General features: G+C 44.5%; 2 protein-coding genes across 2 annotated transcripts in view; both read right to left on the reverse strand.

Moving 5' to 3' along the window:
- Positions 1–9,333, reverse strand: part of LOC130516135 (E3 SUMO-protein ligase PIAS1-like) — a 29,278-nt gene extending 19,945 nt beyond the window's left edge. Inside the window, exon 1 of the mRNA XM_057016961.1 lies at positions 9,287–9,333. Within this exon, the coding sequence (XP_056872941.1) occupies positions 9,287–9,310 (24 nt within the window). The 5' untranslated portion in view covers positions 9,311–9,333. The remainder of the gene's footprint in view (positions 1–9,286) is intronic.
- A 3,118-nt stretch (positions 9,334–12,451) lies between these two features.
- On the reverse strand, positions 12,452–20,371 carry LOC130516128 (SKI family transcriptional corepressor 1 homolog-B-like). The gene is given in 10 exon segments (XM_057016940.1): positions 12,452–13,231; positions 13,709–13,774; positions 14,341–14,415; positions 15,052–15,126; positions 15,924–15,986; positions 16,100–16,171; positions 16,373–16,451; positions 16,923–17,113; positions 17,116–18,692; positions 19,587–20,371. Coding segments are annotated over 9 exon segments (2,286 nt in total). The 5' UTR covers positions 18,683–18,692; positions 19,587–20,371; the 3' UTR covers positions 12,452–13,133.
- Positions 20,372–22,581: the final 2,210 nt, after the last annotated feature.

Here is a 22,581-nt window from a genome sequence, read left to right on the forward strand (position 1 = left end):
CTTGCCACTGTTGCTTGTCTGGAGTTGGGCCCTGGGATTCTGTAAAGCGCCTTGAAACAATTTTGATTGTAAAAGACGCGATATAAATAAAGATTGATTTGATTTGATTTGATTTAGGCAGGCTGTGTTGTGCCACCTTCCCCTGTCCACCTTCTCACCTGTTCTGGCACCTTCCCCCATGACCAGCGCCCCCATCAGACACATTTTATGACCAATTAAGGCAGAAATGACCATACTTTTCTTTCTAACTGCACATCACATTTTTAATTTGTGGACATGTTTAATTGTTTTTTTAAAAATCTATTTTTAAATGAGACAGAATTGAAACAGGTCAAAAATTGTGTGTTTGGAATGAACCAATTCTCCCCATAATTCAAATTAGTTCACATAAGCTTGCTAAAGTGCATCTGTGTGGACATATTGTGAGATCTAAAAACATTTTTAATGATCGCACAGAAAGTTGGATTTAATAAAAGGAAACAGGCAGCATGGACAAGTTGGAACTGGCCAGTGGCTGAGCTGTTTGTGGGCTGTGTGTGAGTGGCTGAGTGGGCTGTTTTTCCTGAGTAAGGAAAACTCCCGCAGCATCGCCTGTTTTATTCAGCCTCTGATGAATCAGGAGACATTAAACACTGCTTGTTGCTTGAAATGATACAGTGATTGTGGCATTTTCTTCTCTTCTCTTCTGCTAATACATTGGATGCAGCATTGTTTCAGCATTTAAAAAAATAATAACAATACACAGCATGGTCAATGCAGCCAGACGGGAGTCTTGAAGCCCACTACAGCTGCAGAGAGGAGCTGCATCTCTACATTATTTACAGCCCCTTCTCCTTACACGTCCTCTGTAGGAGGAAAAAAGCCTTTCTTTTCTTGAATCACCAAAAAAGCACAAGCACAACAACCAATGGGAAGTCGAAAATGACTTTTTTTTTTAGACATTTCAGAAATTAATCACACACACAGACACAAACACACTTAACAGTTACCATGCAAGATGCCTCAGTTGCATGACAACTGCAGCCCTCGACTGTGTATACATGCCGGAGCTCTTGCACACAAAAGTTCTAGCATGCAAGGGGAAGCAGATTTGCACACACTCACACATTTGCACAAAGCATCGGGTGCCACAGCTCAGATCTTAAGTGATCACGTGCTGACCAAATGGCTGCCTGAATCAAACCTCAACTGCACTGTTTGCTCACACGACCATCATGTGAGATCTCTAGCGTGTGAAAAGATTTTTAGAGATTCTCACAGGTCTTCTGAATCAAACAATGTGCACAACAAATGTTCCTGATGAGCTTTTTAATTGTTTACAGTAGTGAAAAGTATGAATACATCAGACGTGGGCAAAATGAACCGTCTATTAGCAAAAAGGACCAACATTTATTACTGTATGAACATATATCACACACGTATAATGCAGTTCACTAGCATGTAAGGCACTGCTGTGGTCACTGGAACCAATTAGGGCATCAATGTGGTGCCTAAGGACACGACTCCAGCTGGATATTAAAATACCAGCCATGTGATCAGTGGGCAGCCTGGTCTACCTGTTGGCAAGAATGTGTGACTTAGACAGTGCACGGTTGTACCCTTGTGAAACTCCCAGGATGCACCTTGCTCTTAAGGAGTAACGGATCATGCACCAAAGATGCACCACTGGAAGCAACACTGGGGGTCAGTATGTTGCTCAATGACGTCTAAAGAATTCATCTCAAACGTACCGGCGTAGTCACACACGTGCACCGACCACCGGCACTCTTCAGCCCCCCCCCCCCACAACATGGCTGACAGTTGCTAACAGTATTTCAGTGTCCACTCTTGCCCAATTTATACAATACCTACATACATACCAATTTAAGTCTCAAAGCACAAAGGCAGTGCCACTCAGACCCCAGCCCCTGCTGCTAATTTATGCCAGGTGTCAAACAGGATGTCCTTGGCCTTTGAAGCTAATGGAATTGGCCAGAAAGCAGAGTCTGCGTCAGAGGAAGCACATATGAGAAGCTAAGAGCTAGCCGATGCTATACATTTGTTCTTGTTTCTGAACGGCAGGAAATGGCCCAGTTGCCTTGAGCAAAGAACAGGTCGTGCTGTCAGTGAGCAGTTGCCACTTATCTTCGCTGCTGGAGTGAGGTTGAGGGTGCTGCTAATGCTAAGTCCCTCGACAGGATCCCAGTTTAGAAACCTTTCCTCGTGAGACAAGGACTGTTTAGTGACAAAGTCTGCAGAAGTGTCTCATCATTTTTTAACTGGGTCGAAGTGAAAAAGGACCTCAACTATTTCAGCTCCGTTTTTTTAGAATAATATTTCAATATCTTTCAAATTAGTTTGAAATGCTACTCTTGTTTCTCATGTCAGTGATGCGGCACGCTGAGTCCTGCAGAGACCACGGTAGTTTGAAGGAAATAATGTCCAGAGGAGGACGTGCTGGCCTTTACACCAGGCCAAAGGATCACATCTGAGCAGCCAACACCATTTGAGCCGCTTGGTGTGAAAAAATCTGCTTTTTTAACAGAGTTGAGTGCGGTTCTTCTGGTCCTCTGGGACCTGCAGACAGTGAGGCTAATAATGCTGTGACAGCCCGTTTCAGATGTGTGTTTGTCTGTGGGCGGCTGGAAGTCGTGTAGGCGGATGGAGGGGGAACTTGCACACTACCTGGCCATTATATAAAGCTCCCACTCTCTGCTAGAGGTCTCTGTACTGAGTGCCAGCGCCCGCCCAGCCCTCCTCCCCCTCTGTCCTCCCATCCCCCAACCTATTAGCCTTCCAGCTATACTGACTCCAGCTCAGCTGTGCGCCTGTTGTTTTAAGGTGTTTTTGTTGCTTCCTCCTGCAGCTGTAGTATCAAAATCACAGTATACATGACGGATAAAACAAAAAAACCCTGAAATACCGATGACATTAGTCATTCCCTGAAGATGACTTGATGCAGAAAACATGCAGCGCTGTCACATAATTTCTTAGCTATTTAACAACAAATTAACTATAATTTACATCTAAAATAAAAAAAACGTCTACTTTAAATAACCACTAAAATCAACATGATAGTTTTCCATGAATGAAACACAAAAACAGCTGATATTACCACAATAACCTTTCTGTGACTTCCAGTACATTTGGCCAACAATATTCAGCTAAACATTCTATTATTTATGTGAATTAATTTGTTAGATGCTATACAATGGGTGCCAGTTCGGACAGAAACGTAGTATTATCTGGGAGGACAGATAAGCCTCCGGGTCTCCAGGTTGACATGTGTGCTCCATGGTTCTAGTCTGAGCTTGCCACAGGCAGATCGTGAATCCGATCCAGCGCCTTTCAGTGCTGAACGGCGCAGAACTGTGATGACAAAAGCGTTTCGCAATCCCGTGCCAAAGCGCTGGCAGTGCCGGCAGCTGCAACCAAACACCAGATTTTACTGGCATGTGGCTGCTTCTCGGTAGCAGCCAAATAACCCTGTGATGGAAAAGCACGGAGGCAAAATGTGCAGGAGCAAAATGTTGCCGCTTCTCCCTGAATCGCTGTCCCCACCTGAGCTGGACAGAGGACGTGGTCGCAGACCCTGGAAGCCACAGCGATAAAGACACCGGACACCAAAATTCCTTTGCACCAGTGAGAAAAGGAAGAGGAAGTTGTCCTCTTTAAGCTTTTATTCCTGATGAAAGGGCCCTGAAGGGGCCGTAGCCTGACACTGAGGTTTTGACCCCGTCCCAGTGGTAACTGGTGATGAGGGGTAATTTTTAATGGAAGAAACCTGCTTCCTGCAGCACTGAGTCAGCCGTGCTGGAGAGCGAGCCTCCCCGTGTAACTCATTAAGCCAGACCTGCTTCAGGTTTGTTGTCCAGTGAAGATGTCTCACTGGGGAATCCTCCAGGAGGCCGTGTTTACGGCTGCGGACTCTTCTAAGCGCGTTTCATTTATAGGCTGTATGACAATTAAAGTTGGACTTCTGTTAGATCTGCAGTAACGCGGCAAAAGCCTGTTTGAGTCGCGTGTTACACAACATAAAACATAATACATATATTTCATTTCTTGAAAAATCCAAACTCCTGTGAGCTAATATGAGTAATATATAGACACACAGCTGCAGACTATAAATATTACCTTGATTTTCACTGTCAAAATACAGTACAGGACTATAAACTGGAATAAACTGCAGGTAAAAGTAGGAATGTTTTTTAAACAAAGGTGCTTTTAGCCACATGGGCCCGTACCTGTTGGAATTATGGCGTTCACACTGGTTTTGGAACACTGAAACTATGTGAAAACATCTTGCCGGAGGGAGGAAGGTGGAATCTGCCTTTTGGCAAAAACCTACATTTGACCTTCGATAACTACCTACCCAGGTTCACCTCAAATGTGACGTTTCTACGGCAACCAGACAACCATCCTGGCAACCAGGATTCCCCACACAGCAGTTGAGAGAAGATTCATGGTTCTGAAGATGGAGCGCTGATGGACGCAGCATCCTGCGCCGGTGCTTGTATCTCTTATAAATACATTTGAAATGAATGCAGAGAACAAGCCAATAAACACTCCCAGATGGGGATCTGGTTCTGAAACACCTCCGATATCGAAAGATGAAGCATCTGTTCCCAAATTTAAACTGAAACATATACCTCAGCCCACAGCTGGGAATCTGAGACAACAGCCTGAATATCTGAGAGAGAGAAACATCATCATTGAGTTGGCTACTTTCCTGTGGAACATTTCAATTTGAACTGGTTATTAAATGCAGCGATAATAGCACTTACAATAGGACAAATAGGCAGGTGCAGAGAGGCCGTGGGGGGGCAGAGGACAGGACCTGTATCATTAGGGATTAACCTAGCCACAGGCTCTACAAATAGACTGTCTCTGCCTATAAGCTGCCAGCACACACACCGTTATTGGCTCTGCCAGGCTGCCGCTGCTGCAGCTCCACGCAGAACAAAAGACAGTTCAAAGGAAGCGAAGAGGACTGGAACTGAACTGAAGTGAAATTCAGTGTAACGGGACACACTCGGGGGGCTGGCTACAGTGGCCTTCACCCACCAGGCCAAATTCCATCCCCAAAGCCCAGTTTGGGGACCAGTGTGAGTTCAACTTGAGACAGAATCATCAAAAGCCATTCATTGATTTAAGAACATTACAATAATCTTTATTCTGTCTCTGTGCAGCATGAGTTTAAGGTCTATTTAAAATAGTTTTTAATGTTAACTACACCACAATCTAAAGCCTGAAAAAAAACTAAAAGAATACGATTAAGTGCAAACAAATGCAAACTACTGTATTTTACCTGCAGCATGAGAGCAAGTTAACAGAATGTATATCAGACTTTGTCTCTTTTATTATCAGACTTGAGTTTGTAAAGGAAAATACCATCTTCTGTAAATGTGTTATGAAGCATATTTAACATAACTAAACCTGATGGGAGGGATTAACAAAAGGCCTGATCAATAACTTTGTATCAACTCATTATTATTATATGTCTGCAAAACATCCATACACACGTTTAGAAGCATAATACTCATTAGAAATATAAAAAGGTCAGTTTCTGCAGCCCGTTTGAGCTGAACCTACACTCCAAACGTGTTCTTTTAAGTGAAAGGCTGCAACACTAAGACTATCAAACAAATTACAATAGTTTGTGTGTCTACGTTCATTGGTCTGAAGTTATGTGCAAGCCTGGTAGATTAGGAAATGTTTAATTCCCCACTGTGATCCATGCCAAACTGGAGTGTTTGTCTTCTTTAAACATGCGGGTAAATTATTCCTCAGAGTGTGTAGATAGTGCCCGTTGTGTTTACAGTCATCTCCTTGTTTATCTTCTCTTGATGATCTGTGTGGAGAAGGAACTCTTCCAAACATCGTTCCCCTTTAACCAACCATAACAGCCGGGGACTGAACACGTCCAATCTTTAATGCGCTATAAGAGCTTAACAAAATGGATGAAGTAGGTGAGTGACAGGAAGAGAGTAGTTGGAGTGAAGCAGGATGAAGCCACGTGGGCCCTGCAGCCCACAACGAAGCAGGCCAGAGCCTGCAGGCAGGTACTGATCCACACGGCGAACCACGAGCATCCAGTCGTCTCCACGCTGACAATTAATGCTCATTGACATTTTTTCCCTTTCTCACTCCTCCGCCGTCTCCAGTGTTACATCCCTTGGCACCATATCACAAATATCTCAACAGCTGCCCCTTTTTCCCTCTCACATGCACAACATTTTCTGGCACCACCCTGCGCTTCTCAAACACTAATTCATGCCCTCAGGCGTGCACCAGGGAGTGAGAATAATGGGTCAGCCGGGCGTGTTGAGCCAAAAGTTTGCAGCATCATAAAGATGGTTTTCTTTTGAGCGGGGTAGGCAGTAACCCAGAAAGCAGCCATCTGGCCTGAGCGAGAGTGGCCGGGCCTTGTCGGCATGGAGCACGCCTTTCTGTTACCACCTTTGTGGATGGCAGCTATTATTGGCTATTTTGTCAGCGCTGAAATGTTGAACTGGTGTTGGTGTCCCATGGCAACACAATGCTGTAACACAAGGCCCACAGCTTCCCCCAAATAGCTTCACCTCATTCGGATTTTGCTTCTTCACCAACCTGAGATGCTGACAAACACGGTTTCCTATTTTCAGCGGCATGTTCTACCTCACGTGTGTTGGTCGAAGCCCGTCATTCCGGGGTTCCTATCCATGCCTGCCTGCATCCATGTATGGAATAATTAAACCACTTCATTACACTGTGCAGCCAGCTGATGTCACTCCCATCCTGTCAAATCATAATTAAGGAGGCATAAAATATTAGCAATTATAGCAGCACCAAAAGAATTACCAACATTTGCTCATGTTTCTCAGTCTGATGAACCAAACTGAGCAGATATGAATGTGTTACGTCCGTGACAGGAGGGAGCTGCAGGGTGTTGAATATCTGCACAGTGTGGCTGAAATACCGAAATTTGAATAAAACTTTTCCAAATTTGCGTCCACATTTAACTCGTGATGCTGCGCTGCGATGGCCAACAGGCTACATTTCCAGGTCAGGACCTATTTCTGACCTCAGGATTTAATGTGTTCTATACTTGTGGGTTGAGACCGTTTTTTAATAAACGCTGGTTATTACAATACTTGAAACATGTAACGAAGGAAACAAGCTTTTTTGGAAACAAACGCTTTAAAAATAAAGACTTTGTTATAGAATAAAGACTGATATTATCAGTGGGGGAGTTTTGGCACAACCGGGTGCACTATTGTGTTGCAGCTCCGTAATCTCAGACAATAGAAATTTGAAGCTTGATAATGAATTTTTGATTGTGTAATTTTCACATTGCACACCCTGAGATAGACATGGATGAGGAGGAAGGGTGACAGTAATGACAAGAAACACGACAGTGACACTACATCAAAAAAGGAACATTAGGCTTATGGCATGATTTTAAAGTGAGGAAGGGCGTGCATGTCTGAAACCAGAAAAGGGAGATATTCCAGTTTTTTCCAGATCCTAGAAGCTTTGGAGAGGAGATTTTATTATTAAAGCCTAAATATTTACAGAGAAGCTTTGCATATTGAGGAAATGCCAACACTGAGTTTTCTCTGGACTCGAGATGCTTTTATTCTTGAAATTGTTTGAGTATTGCTAAGGTGGTGGTCCCAAAATACAGTGTTTATTGGTAGTACAACCCAGACGGGCTTAACTATCAATTTGAATGCTCTTATTCTAGTTAAAAAGTTTTGCTCTGCTGTATTCTCCTCCCTTCAAAGTAATGCTTTATTCAGAGGGCTCCAGTATGAGTCTCCAGATACATGCGTCATGCATCCATGCAATTTCTGTTAAATGCAAAAACTAATTCTAATCAGAGTCCTGGGACACTGGAGCCTTTGTGCAGCTTTTTCTGGGCACCCCAGACAGATCGCCCCAGTCCCATGCAGGGCACACACAATTCACATGCACACCAACACTTTTCAAATGGCCCGAAACAAAATCAGCGGGTTTATCGTCTATAGAAAATGTAATTTTCACACCTGTTTTCGAGATCGTGCTCCAGCGAAGGTGTCGGTGGAATGCAAAATGAGGGAGGACTCTAGTCGCGCTTATTCAAAGTGAGAGTGTGGAAACTATCTTTAGAGGTTTGCTGTTGCTCTATGAGTAAAAACTAAAACCCACTGAGCTGCAAAAGGAACATGTGACATTTACTTAAAACGCAGCACATTATCCAAATCTGCTTTATATCCTTTGTTGTTTCACTATCCAAGGGCATACACAGATATGCATATATGCAAAGGAAACTGTAAATATATAAAGTGTTTGCTTCTGTAATTGTTCTCCACCAACGTTAAACGTAGTTAAACCTTAAGTAAAGATGTGCATGATACATGCAAGTGGGTGTATTGTAAGACCACATCTGGCTCTTCAAAAGAGGTGCAGCTAAAAATCTCTTTATTACAGGCTGTTGAGCAGCAGCTGGCAGAAGCAGCACGTATAGATCCACAGATCCTGGGTGGGAGACGCACCAGGGAAAAGGCTAAAAATAGCGCCAGACCGATCCATCAATATCAGCGACCATGCGCAATTACGCATCTTTGGATTAATGTGACCGGGTCTCCGTTTAAACACTGAGGCGGTGGTCGGGTTGTTAAACTGATCTAATTAATTCAGATACGGGAATCATGCACTGACAGAAGCGCCGCATCTTCATCAAGAATATATCAACAGGTAAGCGGGTCCTCACAGAACAGCCCCGTAACGTCATTTCAACGCATACTAATCCAGATGTGGCTCGGAAAAGGGCGAGATTGTCAGACATCAATTTCTCCAGGTGTCAACAAGCTCCAGCATCCAGCGGGAGGGTTGTCACACCTGGGGCAGCGCGCCTGATGCTGCTGTCAGAAGCGAACCACCCGACAGGCTGAGGACCCACGATGCGACAGTCCAAAAGCAGCCTAAAACATCTCCCCACAGCCAGCACGGACACAAATGACATGCCGCGGAGGAAAAACCTGCCTCCGCCTTTAAACCAACTGCGCTGGGTGGTTTCAAAGCGGACCCCGTCCTGTCAGGAGCGGCTGGAGTGAAGCAAACGGTCCGTTCCACCAAACCAGCGCGTCTCAATATCAACATAAACATGCCCGCGCCAGCTTCGGCGATCCCGTATTCAACAAAGTTGCTGCTTTGTTGAAGCAATAAACTCCAGCTCCGACAACATCTCTGTGCCCTGACGTTTAAATCATTGACGGGCTGTGCGACATGACACCCAAAGCCTCGGTAACCGAGAAATTTGTAATGATTTCGGGCTGCGCCTTACCTTCAGTTCCGCACTCTCCGCCATCTTGTATTTCTTTGCGCAGGCGTGCTGAGGACTTGTCACATGACTGGGACGAGCGGAGGGCCGCGAGAACGCGCACCGGGTGCGTTCAATTGCATTAGCGATGATTGGAAAATAAAGCTACAGAATGTAGAACGTCCGAGAATGTGACGGAAAGTCATAGAAAGGAACTGAATAGAATGAACCCCCAGTCCATTATTTGAATGTATGTCTTCTTTCAGTAACTTCTTTTCGTATTATTTCCACATGCAACGACGTTTTCTAGCTCTTTCTCTATAATTCTAGAATCCATTCATTTAAAAATGTCGGTTTTTTCACTTGCGATTGAGCGATTTTCACAATAATTCCAGTTTCTTGTCGCAAAAGTAAAATAGTCTTTTAATTAAATTCAATTGTTTGCATGTTGCAGTTTGAACTAATATATTTATAACACACTATCGCACATAATTAATGTCTGTTCTTTGTTTCTACTCATCATCTCAATTGACATGACAAATAAACAGATATTGTATTTTCTGCCTAAATGGCGAACTTGGTAATGAACCCAGGTCAGACTGGAAGCCCTACTTTCTCCAAAGCAGATCCAGATTAGAGTTAAGGTCATCATGGCTCATAGTCAGGCAGCTGACCGACTGAATACATTCTTTATTCTGTGGAAAAGGTAATTTAAAAGACCGGTCATACCAAAAAGTCTTCAATCGTTCTATTTCCAAATACTAAAACTGACCTGAGACTCGAGTATTAAACATGGAGACACAGTACTGTATGTTGTACCTGTAGGCTTCAAATTTAAATTAAATTTAAAAACAAAAACAATACCATCATAATCAGTACTCATTTGTGTCGTTTTAAGACAATTAACAGGCATAACACTTCACACATGGTAAGTCCTGACGTCATGTTACTTCTTATTACTAAATGTTTAGTTAAAAAGGAAACCATTTAACACTCACACTAACCATATACAGAACAACATTAAATGTGAATTATTTTTCTCTGATTCCATTTATTTTTTATTTTGTTGTCAAAAGGTAAATTCATTGTAAAATGTGACGTGACTGTGGAGCACTCCTGCGTTTAGGACAACAGTGTGCACACACTGCCGGTAGGTGGCAGCATTTCACTTCAAATGAAGCCAGAAAGAAATGCAGCATTTCACGCAGATTAAAAAAAATCCGACGGAATAGAACAGATCGAAAAGGGGTGTTTTACAAAATCTCCCAATCGTGAATAGATGTGGTCTTTACAGTCACAGAAGAAAAATATATCCATTTTTATCTATTCATAAAATTATTTACCAATCTTACAAGCACACTTTTAAGAGCCTGTATCTTTCATCTTAAGCAGGCTGATTTATTTCCTCAGCACTGGTATCTTGCTTTTATACAGAATTAAAAAGGGGACAAAAATCATTATTTCAAGAAACACATTAAGCTCCAGGCCCAAATCCATTATGGGACAATGGATGATCCCTTGAGGTTCCTACAAAGAATCTATTGACAAACTAGTTCTGCAGCTTGTTACATACAGAGGGAATTATGGAGGTTTTATGCTATCATTATGTATCACCACCATCTGTTGTATTGTCGATGGGACAGGTGTTGTCTGACCACACAAGGCATGAAGTAGTGATGCAAATACTGCAGAACAATGTGGAAACTGCAAACTAAAACAGGCCTGATATCGCAATGCATGGATTTCACCTTCTTGGATTTCACAACGTGGCATGAAATTAATATTATCACAAAATAATGAGTCAGGACAGAGACTCACTGAAGGGTGCAGAGCTACTGTGTGACCACTAGATTATGACAGAATTTACAAAAAATGGGCACAAAACCCCCAAAACACTGAGAATAAAAGCTTCTAATTTCACTGAAATATATCATGAATCACCCAAACGAAACCTATACTCACACATAAGGTACAAAAATACAACACACATCTAACCACAACGAGACAAAATGACAACCTGGAGACACAAAAGAGCAGAAAGTGACCAAAGAAGGAAGCAGAAACAATCCCAAAGTGAATAAAACAAACTTATTATTATTTCTGGATGCAATCCACAGCAACAGAAATCTACACGAAAATGTCAAATGTTGCTAAATGTCAAATCTGACCATAATAAAATCAAAAGGAGACAGTAGCCAAGAGGATAATGAGATTAAATAAAACAAACAAATAAAAATCACCAAAAAATGAACTAAAAGGGTTGCAGAGCTGGGATAGAAAGAGCAACATATTAATAAAACAAAATTAAAATGGTATAAAATCCAAGGACGCTGCAAAAAAATAAATAAATAAATAAAAGTTCTAGCTCAAATCAACAAAACCACCATAAAACCACAGAAATAACCACAAATGGTGGAACACAGTTGTGCCTACACAATGGTTCCTATCGCTGCCTCCATTCTCAGCTAAATAAAAACACCAAACCCCTATTGCCAGCACATTTCAGTTGTTTTCAGGCTTCGAGCTTCTTGTTAATATTGGAAGAGAAGCAGCTTTGTCGAAGAGGGCAATAACATTCACAGAAAATTAACATTCATTGTGCAGCAGTGGCATTATGTGTGCATCAGTATGGAGCAAGAGCCGCGTGATCAATATCTATTAGTCCTCCCATCAGAAGAATTAGATTTCACAATTAGATCAGCTCGCTCCCCTGACTCCACATCAAACGTTATAAGTTGACTGGACATGTCATCCACTGATGGAACCGCCTAATGAAAGAGATCATGTTGGACTAAAATACAATAAGATGAAATATGAGCAGGCTAAGCAGGCGCATTACCGGATTCAACCGATAGGCGGCGGTCGCTCGCCGGGGGACCCAAAAACGAGGCAGAAAAATAGCTTTCACGTTTTATTATTGACCTGGATACATACAGGAACGGGTGGATTGTGTAAGAAATCTTTTTATTTCTTTAACAACTGTTCGGGGTTTGTGAGTACTTGGGTGTGGATTTACAAAGCTAATTATATCAGATCGTTGTGCGTGATAAAGAGTTCTGGACTCACAGATACACAGAGTGATGGACAGGAACGTGACAGGGAAAATTATGCTGTGGGATTTAGGTCAGACATTTAAAATGTACATTGATAAATGGCTTAAGACAGGTTCAAAATAACAACAATAGCAGGGGCGGAAAAAAGAAGCTTTTATTCTTGATGTCAAACCTGCACATTTGTTGAAGCAAGTGCTTAATTAATAATTTCCTCTACCTTTAAACATTTTTGACAAGGAATTTGGTTTAACACGGCATGATCCAATTTAGAAAGGTCGCCCGTTTAAAGTGCTTAACAACAAACACAACATTGGAATCAGTACTCTAAACAATAAATTAAAGCAGGGACAGAGAAACAAGCGATATTTGCAAAAACTCAGACATTCAAACAAGCAAATGAATCTAAATAATGAGGATTTTTAACTCAATATCACAATTATACAAGTCATTGCACATCGTCACAGGATATACAGCATATATACGCATATGTATTCAGTGTTTTTTTAGCTAAAAATCAGGGAACTTTGATTTGAAGAGACTTCTTGGTTCCAGCTCTGCACCTTCACCTTCCTTTGACTCAACACATCAAATTAACAGCAGTCAAATCCTGTTTTTTATTTTAGTTTTTTTTGGTCCAGTGTTATTTCAAGTGCTTAGTGTGTTTTTACAGAATAATCTTTCATATTACTCCTGAACTCTCCATGCTGCTATGCATGTGTGTGTGTGTGTGTGTGTGTGTGTGTGTGTGTGTGTGTGTGTGTGTGCGCGTGTGTATTTTTTGGCTGTGTTGGGGTCAGACGCAGCGTCGTGCCGGATGGCTACGGAGGCAGCAGCGGCGGTTTGAAGGCGCAGGCTCCGCTGCACTGGCGAGGGGTGAGCATCTTGCAAGAGAAATGGTGAAGGGCGTCGTGAGCTTCTGGGGAGGAGCGGATCCATCAGTGAGAACGTGCACAAGACACAAACAACGACTGACGCACAATCACTCAGGGTAAAACAACAGCCCACAGTGGAACGTGGGCCCGGTGCCGGTGCTGGTGAGTGGACGCCCCATGAAAGGGGTGAAAAAACACTGTTGACCCAGAGAGATCAGGAATGAAGCGTGGCCACAGAGCGCTGAGCACAACGCTAACGTGTGCTGCAGCTTCACTGTCTGATCGGAACCTGCACTCATTCATCTCTGTCTGCTGCATCTTTGCGTAACGCCAGAACGTCCAGATGGAAGAACCAGAGCCGGAGTCTTTCACCGGCTCTGCTCAGCATCAGGGGATCTATCACTCCTCTGCACACACACTGAACGGCTCCGTGTTTAAAAAGTAGCACTTGCATACGTGTTTTTGGGGGCGTGTGTTATGTTTTGGGGGGGTTTTGCCAGGCGGTAGCAGATAAATGTTACCTTTTAGCTTCTGCTGTATTGCATAACGAGCCTTTCTCTCTTGATCCAACTCGCTGCACAAAGTGTCTATCCAAAAATAAAATAATAATGACAATTGGTTAAAAGAGGGGATAAAAAGGGTGAGTGTGAGTAGGTGGAGGAGTGTAGCGTGCACGCCCTGTGCCCTGTGGTATTCAGACTGACCCCTGCGTGTACTTGAACCCTGTATTTAAACTACTGTAACGTTACACCGGCCCTTTAGCCGGTGGCATTAGTTGCTGTCTACTGCATGTAACCGATACAGCCCTGCATTATGGTCTGTCTATTCAATTTTCCAGAGGATGATTTAGGAGAAAATAACCTTTGCAAACAAAACAGCACAGCTTCAGTTTCACCGTTTGATATCTAATAATCCACTCGGCTGCAGGAGGGAAAGAAATGTGGCGTTTCCAGGAAGCAGGCTGGACACCAATGGCCAATGTCTCAATATGCAAGTGTCACTTTTCTTTTTTGCTCCCACAGTTTAGAAGCTCGTTGGTTACGGCCGATTGATGAAGTCTGTGTTACTGAAACTGTTTTTGGGGCAGATCTTTGAAGAGCATCGATCTACATCTGCTTTAAAAACCGAAAGAGAGACAGACAGAGAGACTAACCTCGAACGATCTGCAGCTGCTGGACCATTTCCTCTCTGTAGGACAGCTCACGCTTCATTTGATCCTGAAAATTATCTGAAGAGTAGCAAAGGCCACATCAGATGGAGGCTTTTCAAAGACACAAGTCACCATTAACAGAATGTGTCTTTTCTGAAGCTTTAAGCTGCAGAACTGGGCGCAGAACTAAACTAAACGTGAAAACAATTATCCTTTTTTTTAGATCCTCAGCTAAAATAGGGTTGAATAAGGCACCACGAGGTTCTGATCCTTTAGTGAGAGGAACAGATCATGAATCTGTCGGCTGGCAAAGAAAAAGGGAATCAACAAGATGATGAACAGGAGGAATTTTTTAGGTGGTGAAACTTACAAAAGGTTGTTTGATTTAGGATCGGAATTTTGGTCTCTCTCTCTCTTACACACACACACACACACACACACCACACACACACACACACACACACACACACACCCTGGCTATCATGACCCCATTTCTCCTCTATTTCTATGAGCCTTTTTTAATTTCAGACCCATATTTTACTGCTCATATTGGATCTTTTGACCATCTCTGATATTCTAAGCTGCACACTCTGTATTAAATTTCCATTCTATCCAAGAAAGTTGTGTGTGGAAATCTTTTCTTTCCGGTTCCACAGAGACATTCTACTGCGTGAACGCTGCATAAATAAATGAACACATGAATGCTAGCCTTACCTTTCAGATGCTGAAATTCTCGCTCCAGCTTTTTCCTCAGCTCAACTTGTTCCACGAGCTGCTTCTGCAGTTCCTCTGGCGGCGCCACAACCAAAAACAGGACATTATTTTCATCTGCAGGAGTCGCTCCATCCCAGCAGCGCTGAGGAGCAGGCAGGAGAGGAGGATGCTGCCGAGCCTCAGCGCCTCCCTCCCTCCCTCCCTCCGCTGCTTCACATCCGTCAGTGAAACACTGAGTTTCTGAGATTGATGTCAGCTCAGTAAACCGACTTCAGGTGCGTTTACACCCGCGATAACAGCCATTTAACCGCTTTCCTCTCGCCGCTGCCACAGTAATTGCCATGCATCGCCCGGAGCCTGAGACGATAATAATGGAGTCCCAGGGTTTTTCCAAGCGTTGTAAAATAATTAGCTGCTGCGCCTCGGGGTTATGGCTCAGTTCGTTAAAATATTAATAGCCTCTAAACGATTTCCTCTTACAATAATAAGCCAAAACACCCACATCTCGTGATTAAGTGGTTAACAAATTGGGGAAACACTGTAGGCCTGAACAAATGTAAATTCGCATTTTCATCTTTAGCGTTTGAAATGGTGCAGGATATCTAATTGAAAATCGGGTATTTAACTACTCGAAAGCACGAGGTAAATTCAAGTTTATTTCAAGGACGGATCCGAATCGGTTTTGAATTGCATGTGAACATTTAAAAGAAAAACAAAGTCGCCTCGTTTCGAGAGAATAAATATGACAGAATTAAATGCGGTAACCAAAAGGTTGACGAGATTTCCGTGGTGATCATTTCATTTTTAAGAGATGAGAAAATTATTATAATATTTTTTAACATGTTTAAATGCTGAAAAATAAAATCTCTCACCTTTGGCCATATTCTCCAGATCTCGTTCGTGCACGCTGATATCGATGCGTAAAGATCCATCAGCTGCACAAAAGGACGAGAAAAATCATCTTTTGTAAATTATTATTATTAGAAGCTTCTGACGAGCTGAACTCAGCAAGTAAAGATTAAATCTATTAAGGATTAAATTTATAAACCTGGTCTGTCATTTGGCTCCTGCTGAGACGGCAAATTGCGTTGATTCTGTGGTTCAGACAAGTGATGGACACCTGAACACCACGGACGCGCGCAACAACACCCCCCCCCCCCCCCCCCCCCCACCCCCACACACACACACACACACACACCACACACACAAACACACACACACACACACACACACACACACACACACACACAGACGCAAACACGGCTTGTTAAAAACTGTTCACATTAACATTAATAAACATATCAGAAACGGATCCAGTCACCCTCAGATCTGGTCGATTGTTTGGTCTCAAACGGAGGCTCTGTCAGAAGCACAAGGGCGCCCTTTTCATGCGCGTACACCTGTAAAACGAAGCAAAAATTTCGTGTTTAATACCGCAGATCAATTATGTGTCATTTACTGCAATTTCTCCTGTAATTAATGCCTCTTCTCTTCCTTCAAAGCGCTGCTGTTCTATAGGTGGAGATGTTGAGTCCGAGAAGGAGCCTGAGTGGTTTCGGTTCAAAAGCAGGTCAAATTTAGGATATTTCATTGAGAATAAAGAAACCAATTAGGTTAAATTATTTTCAATAGAGCTCTCGTAAAGAAAATGATACATTTCTCTCCTACTATCTCGGTCTCGCTGCGGCAGCTTATTTATCCCACATTTTCATGAATATTGGGACGTTAAAGCAATAATAATAACAATGATAGGCTAGTTGATCCTGATTATCCTTATTGTTCTCCTCTCTTCCACGAAATCATCTTCACCACCGCTGCGAATTCAGCTTTCCCTGCGGGGATCATTAAAGTTTCATTTAACCTAATCTTACTTCATGAAGAGGGGAGCCATTACGCATCCGCCGGTCATCTTCTGGTGACCCAGCGCGCTCCGGAGATGCTGCCAATGCCGTCGCTCTGGGGCTCGGGGCGTCAGACTGCTCCTGGCCCTCCTCGGCACCGACGGAGATCCGTTCCGGTACGGGAGAGGCCCGGTAGCTCCCCCCAGTCCGGATGTGGATCGTTCATCCTCGTCCTGCCCTCGGTGGGACTCCACATCCACGTCCGGATCGTCGTCGTCGTCCTCGTCCACCACGCTCTCTCTTTCCGGTGACATGGATCTATAGCTGGAACTCTCGCTGATGAAATCCGGGGACATGTAGCCGGAGCGCACCCCGAAACTGTCCCGGTTGCCGTATAGTTTTGCGATGGTCTCCGCGTCTTTGACCACTGGTCTGAAGGCAGAAATATAGTTAATTTTTCTCTGGGGGGTCTCGTCCCCGAAATTGTCCTCGTCGTTCCTGGCGGTGGAGGAGTGGGAGCTGGGGCAGCGCTCCCCGCCCTCCTGCTGGTGGTGCGGGTGCTGGCTGCTCTCTTTGGGGGTGTTTGCGCTGCGCTCGCTTTGGTCAGACAGGTCGAGCTCACTCTGCCGAACGCCCGACAGCTCCGGGGGAGGTTTTGGCGGAGACGCCGGGTAGGGGGGCATTGGCAGGCCGCCGGCTGCGGGCCAGAACATGGAGAAAGCGGGGTAGAGGGTGTCTTTCGCGCCAGGCCAAAACAGGCCAGGCACGTTGGTTTTGTTGGCGTCGAGCGCGCCGTCGCTCTTTTTCTGACACAGTCCATAGGTGGGGAAGCCATAGGGGTGGTGAGGGAACAGGGGAGGGGGGATTTTCTGGAGCATGCCAAATTTCTTGCTGGGCACCGGGATGACTGGGTAGGTCCGTGCGCCGCTTGCCAAACTCAGGTTATTGTTGCCCTGATCCTCCTCGCAGCGTAAAGTTTTGAGGGGGACCTCCGGGGAGCTCGTCTGGCTCAGTCTGGGGGAGGACTGCGATTTCATGGACGAGGGCATCCCCGAGCCGCCCATGGGCACAGTCCTTTTCCTGCTACCCCCGTTGAACATAGCCTTTACATCCTCCCACGCGTGGGTCACATCATCAGACTTCACGTCTGTCAGTCTCAGGTGGCGCCTCCACGAGTTGAAGTTGGCCGCGTCCGGCTGCTGATACTTGGACTCTGAGGTGCGGTGGGAGTGAAAAATGAATTTGTTTGGGGAGAAATACATGTTGCAGAAGCTGCACTTGATGCACTTGGCTCTGGAGCTGTTGTATCTGGCGGGTATGAAGCTGCCCCTGGAGCCCCAGGCGCACTCGTGGAAGACATCGAAAGCGAAATTTTCTGGCAGCTTCGGGGGGCTGTGCGCCCCCAGGAAGGACTTGCACAGCCTCTCGGCCTCCCGTTTGGTGATCATGCCGCAGCGCCTGGAGGAGATCGGCATGGCTCCTGCGCGCCGCAGGAGCTCCAGCTGGACCGGGGTGCACTGCACGCAGGTAATGCCTAAAGCGACGCGGCGGTTATGGATCTCGTTGTAACTGTAGTTTTTCAGGAGCGTGTTGGAGATCTGCGCCAGGCACAGCCTCTCCTTACCGTCGATGACCAAACACACGATGGGCACTCCGTACAGGGAGGTCTCACTCACTTGATTTGGTTTGAGGGAACTGGGGCTGGAGAAACCCTGCGCGTCCTGCTTTGAACCGGGGGGTGTGCTGGGGTCTCGTCCCGCGTCTCGATGCTGTCCGGACACCGACTCCATCCCGGGAGACCTGTCAATCAAAACGGAAAGTGGAGTCACGCGTGGGCGCACAGAAAGGCAGAGAGACAGAGACATCAGCGCGAAACTATGCAGAAAAATCAGGGCGGATTTTTTTTTTTTTGATGGTCGAGTAAAAAAAATATATTAATGAATACGATGCTAATTATACGATATTTTACGCACGTCATATACTACTACTACTATTACTACTACTACTACTACTACTACTACTAATAATAATAATAATAATAATAATAATAATAATAATAATAATAACAATAATTATTATTATTATGCTTTCTTGAAAAGTGAACTCAATTAGGGGTTTCGTTAATTACGTCTCCCTGCTCTCGGCCTCCTCTCTCAGGTTATCCGGGCTCCTGCGGAGGTGGACCTGCTCCTCTTATCTGCAAATCGGATCTGCACTTCTGGGCCGAATGCTTAAGAGTCCCGTAAGATTCTTAGACGCGGATAATGACAGAAGGAAAACTCAGCCTGAGCTGCGCCAATGCGCTTACAGAGGAAAAGAACAACTGTAAGCAGCTTTGCTGCTAATTACACAGAGCTAACCGTGCGTCCTCCCATTGTTAATAAAAGACTAGCCCTATATATAATTAAAGCTTCTGCCCAGATTAACCTGGGACAGTTGCTCGGAATTAGGTTTGAGAGGGCCTATCTCACGTTCACCTGCGCATATTTACTTCAGCAGCGCAGCCTGGAGCCGCTGGCGTGAATTTTATTCCAAGTAAATTCACGGAAAGACCATTGTTAATAAATGACGAGTTCCAACGGGTGATAACCACACAATTATTAGTGTTATATGATGAGGAGAAAAAATAAAAATAAAACCAAAAGATCCTGCTGGGGCATTTTGGATCCAAGAGTTATTCAAAAGCTTACTTACCTTCTCTGATTAAAAGGCGGCGCTCTCCAAAACCTGTTTAATCTGAAAAAAATGTAAATATTAAGAAAAAGAGGCCAAAAACACAGAGACTGCCAGTCCAAGCAGAGATCCCACGAAGAAGACGGTGTGTCAGGATTAGAACTCCTCGGTGGAGTCTTTTATTTCACTTTATGTGAGCGCGGGCGGCAGCAGACAACAGGACCTCCATCCCGTTACATGTCGAGGAGGTGAATGGCGTGACAGGAAGCACATGGCACCTCTCTCTCTTTTCCCCTCCCCTCTCTCGCCCCACACACACACACACACACACACACACACACACACACACACACACACACACACACACACAAAGAGTGGAGAAATATTGCGGTGCGCAAAAACAGGAGCAGAAAAATAAAACGCACAATTAGGTCCCCGCTGACCCCAAATTGAGAGGCAGGCTGGTGGTCCAGGGTCCTGTGATGAATAATAATATCTGTGATCATGGAGGTTGAATCAAGAGTCAAACTCTGAAGGTGTCTGCAAACATAACAACAATAATAATGTTTAAAAAAACGGTCTGGGTGGGGGTTCGGGCTCGGACGCACGCACGCATCGTGTAGAGCGCTGCCCGAACCGGTCTTGTGTGTTTTCAAAGTTCAGCTGTGCTGGTTGGATGATGCTCCCGCAGCTGCCGAGCAGCGATGGCACTTCAGAGGGCAGCAAGAACAACAAAAGGCCCGGACTCATTTATCAAGTTACACCGCCATCTGTTAGGCTTCCACGCAGCTCACGCAAATCAATCGGAGACCTGAACGACAGAACACGATGGAGGAAGAGAGGGAGGCACAGAAAGATGAGAGAGGGGGAGAGAGAAGAGAGAGAGAGAGAGAGAGAGAGAGAGAGAGAGAGAGAGAGAGAGAGAGAGAGAGAGAGATGGGGATTCATTATTGGGTTTAAGGTGTTTGGATGTTGTTGCGTAAAATCTCTTTGTGATTTGGGTGAGTGACGTTTGCGGCATCTCTCGTTACCCGAATAAAGAGGTTGATGAGGAAGAACAATTTAAAAATCCTTTTTTCTGCATTATATCGCATTTTAAAAGGACGTGCTTGTGTTCAGGACACAACAAATCTGCCGGTGATGTGGGCACTTTAGCTTCCGAAGACTCGACTCAAACACGTTTGTGAATATTCACTAATAGTTACAGTGAAATATTGAAACCACTGCCTTTCACTCAGTGCGGGAATGTGGCCGCCAGACGGAGAGTTATGACGGCTTTGAAAAAAGGCCGATAGGAGGCGCTGCGTAAAATGCCTAAAAAGTCTTGGAACTGATGGGTCATTATAATTTCGCAAATAAACAGATATGAATAAACAAAAACAAAAGCTAATGGTAATAATGAAACGTCATATCAATTCCTTTTCGTCTACTAACGACCGAACAGCTGAGGTGGTGTGTGTGTGTGTGTGTGTGTGGGAGCATCATCAGCCCGTCAGCAACCTGCTCTCGCCAGTTTTACCTCCCTGCAATATTGATGCTGAACCCGATCCTGAACGCAACCTCTCTCCTTTCAGCACGGAGAGGCTTCCCCCGCAGCCCCCGCCAATAATTACAATTTTATACTGTAATTATTTCTCGCTTTTTAATTATTTAGACCCCCCCCGACTGAAAGCAGCCATTGTCGCGACTGATTCCGCGGGAAACGTGAGCTGACGTGCCCGCATTTCTAATGAGACATTTCAGCGGTAATTTCAGGCGAGCTGTGCGTTATTAGTGCGGGATACGAGCTCCCCGCAGCCTCACTGATGTGCATTGAATTGTTTAGATGAAGTTGAACACGAGGACATCCACGCCTTTTATCTTTATACTCATTCAAGTTTAAAGGATGACCTGACTGTCTAAAAATCACCGGCTGAGGAGAAAACGGGCGAATTTACGGAATTTCTATTCAGCTGTTAAAAATGACGAAAATCTCTATTTTATTTCAAGTTTTCAGGTGATTTTTTTTAAACCTTGGTTTAAATTGATATTTGACATTGATAAAGGCTTCTGGGTAATGGCTGTGTACATGGCCACCACTCATTGTCCCGCCTGATGTGCTAATCAAGTGGGACTGCTCTAGGGGGGAAAGGTCACCGGGCCGACACAAAGAGGAGACGCAGCTCGGTGGGAATTTGGGAATATGGATGTCCCGGACTGGTAGAAATGAAGACACATCTCCAAACAAAGCGCGCTCAATATCCCGAGGGGAGCCCCGCCAGATGAGATCATGGAGCGGCCGGGTTTTCATTCCAAACATATTATCAGTATAGGTCAGGAAGCGTGGCCATAGATCATCGGACGCCACTAAGAAGAGTCAGAGCGGGCTGCAGCAGCCCTGGCTGAGGGGAGAAGATCCAAATCTGCACCTGACACAGGTCAAATCACAGACGAACCTCGGAGCCCTCAAAATGATTTGAAATAGGCTATCAGCAATCAAATGGACACAATAATGTTTGAGAGGTAAAACGGGTGAGTTTCTGTCGTCACACTGGCTCGGAAAGCAAGTTTCACTTTTTCACAAGAGCATTAGAAATTTCTGGTTCTTGTGGTCTCATTGTCGTGTCACTGATAGTAAAATTGATATATTCCATAAATTCATTGGTGAAGCCGTAGGGGTAATTGTTCTACATTAGCGCCTCCGATGGATGGGTTGGGGTTAACGGACATTTGACATGAAAAGAAAAAGGTCCAGTTTCTGGCCATGTGTTCCCTGCTGGAGCAGCTCACCTCTCACATTTAAAGAGCTCCACCAACTGACTTTTTTGCACGCTAATGTGGTTAAAGTCAACAAGGCTGTAATTATAGACACGGCCACTAGGCGGCACATGTCGTTAAAAACAAGCTTGTAAAGGTCTCCACTGGCCATTTCATCCATAACTGAATATGACTTTCGTGCACATGTGCGCAACCATCATTTTAATTATTTTGCCACGTTGGTATCTCTTTCTTGCCTTTTTGTGCTAAAGCTAAACAG

The sequence above is a fragment of the Takifugu flavidus genome, chromosome 2 (genome assembly GCF_003711565.1).
Source record: "Takifugu flavidus isolate HTHZ2018 chromosome 2, ASM371156v2, whole genome shotgun sequence".
Taxonomy (NCBI): domain Eukaryota; kingdom Metazoa; phylum Chordata; class Actinopteri; order Tetraodontiformes; family Tetraodontidae; genus Takifugu; species Takifugu flavidus.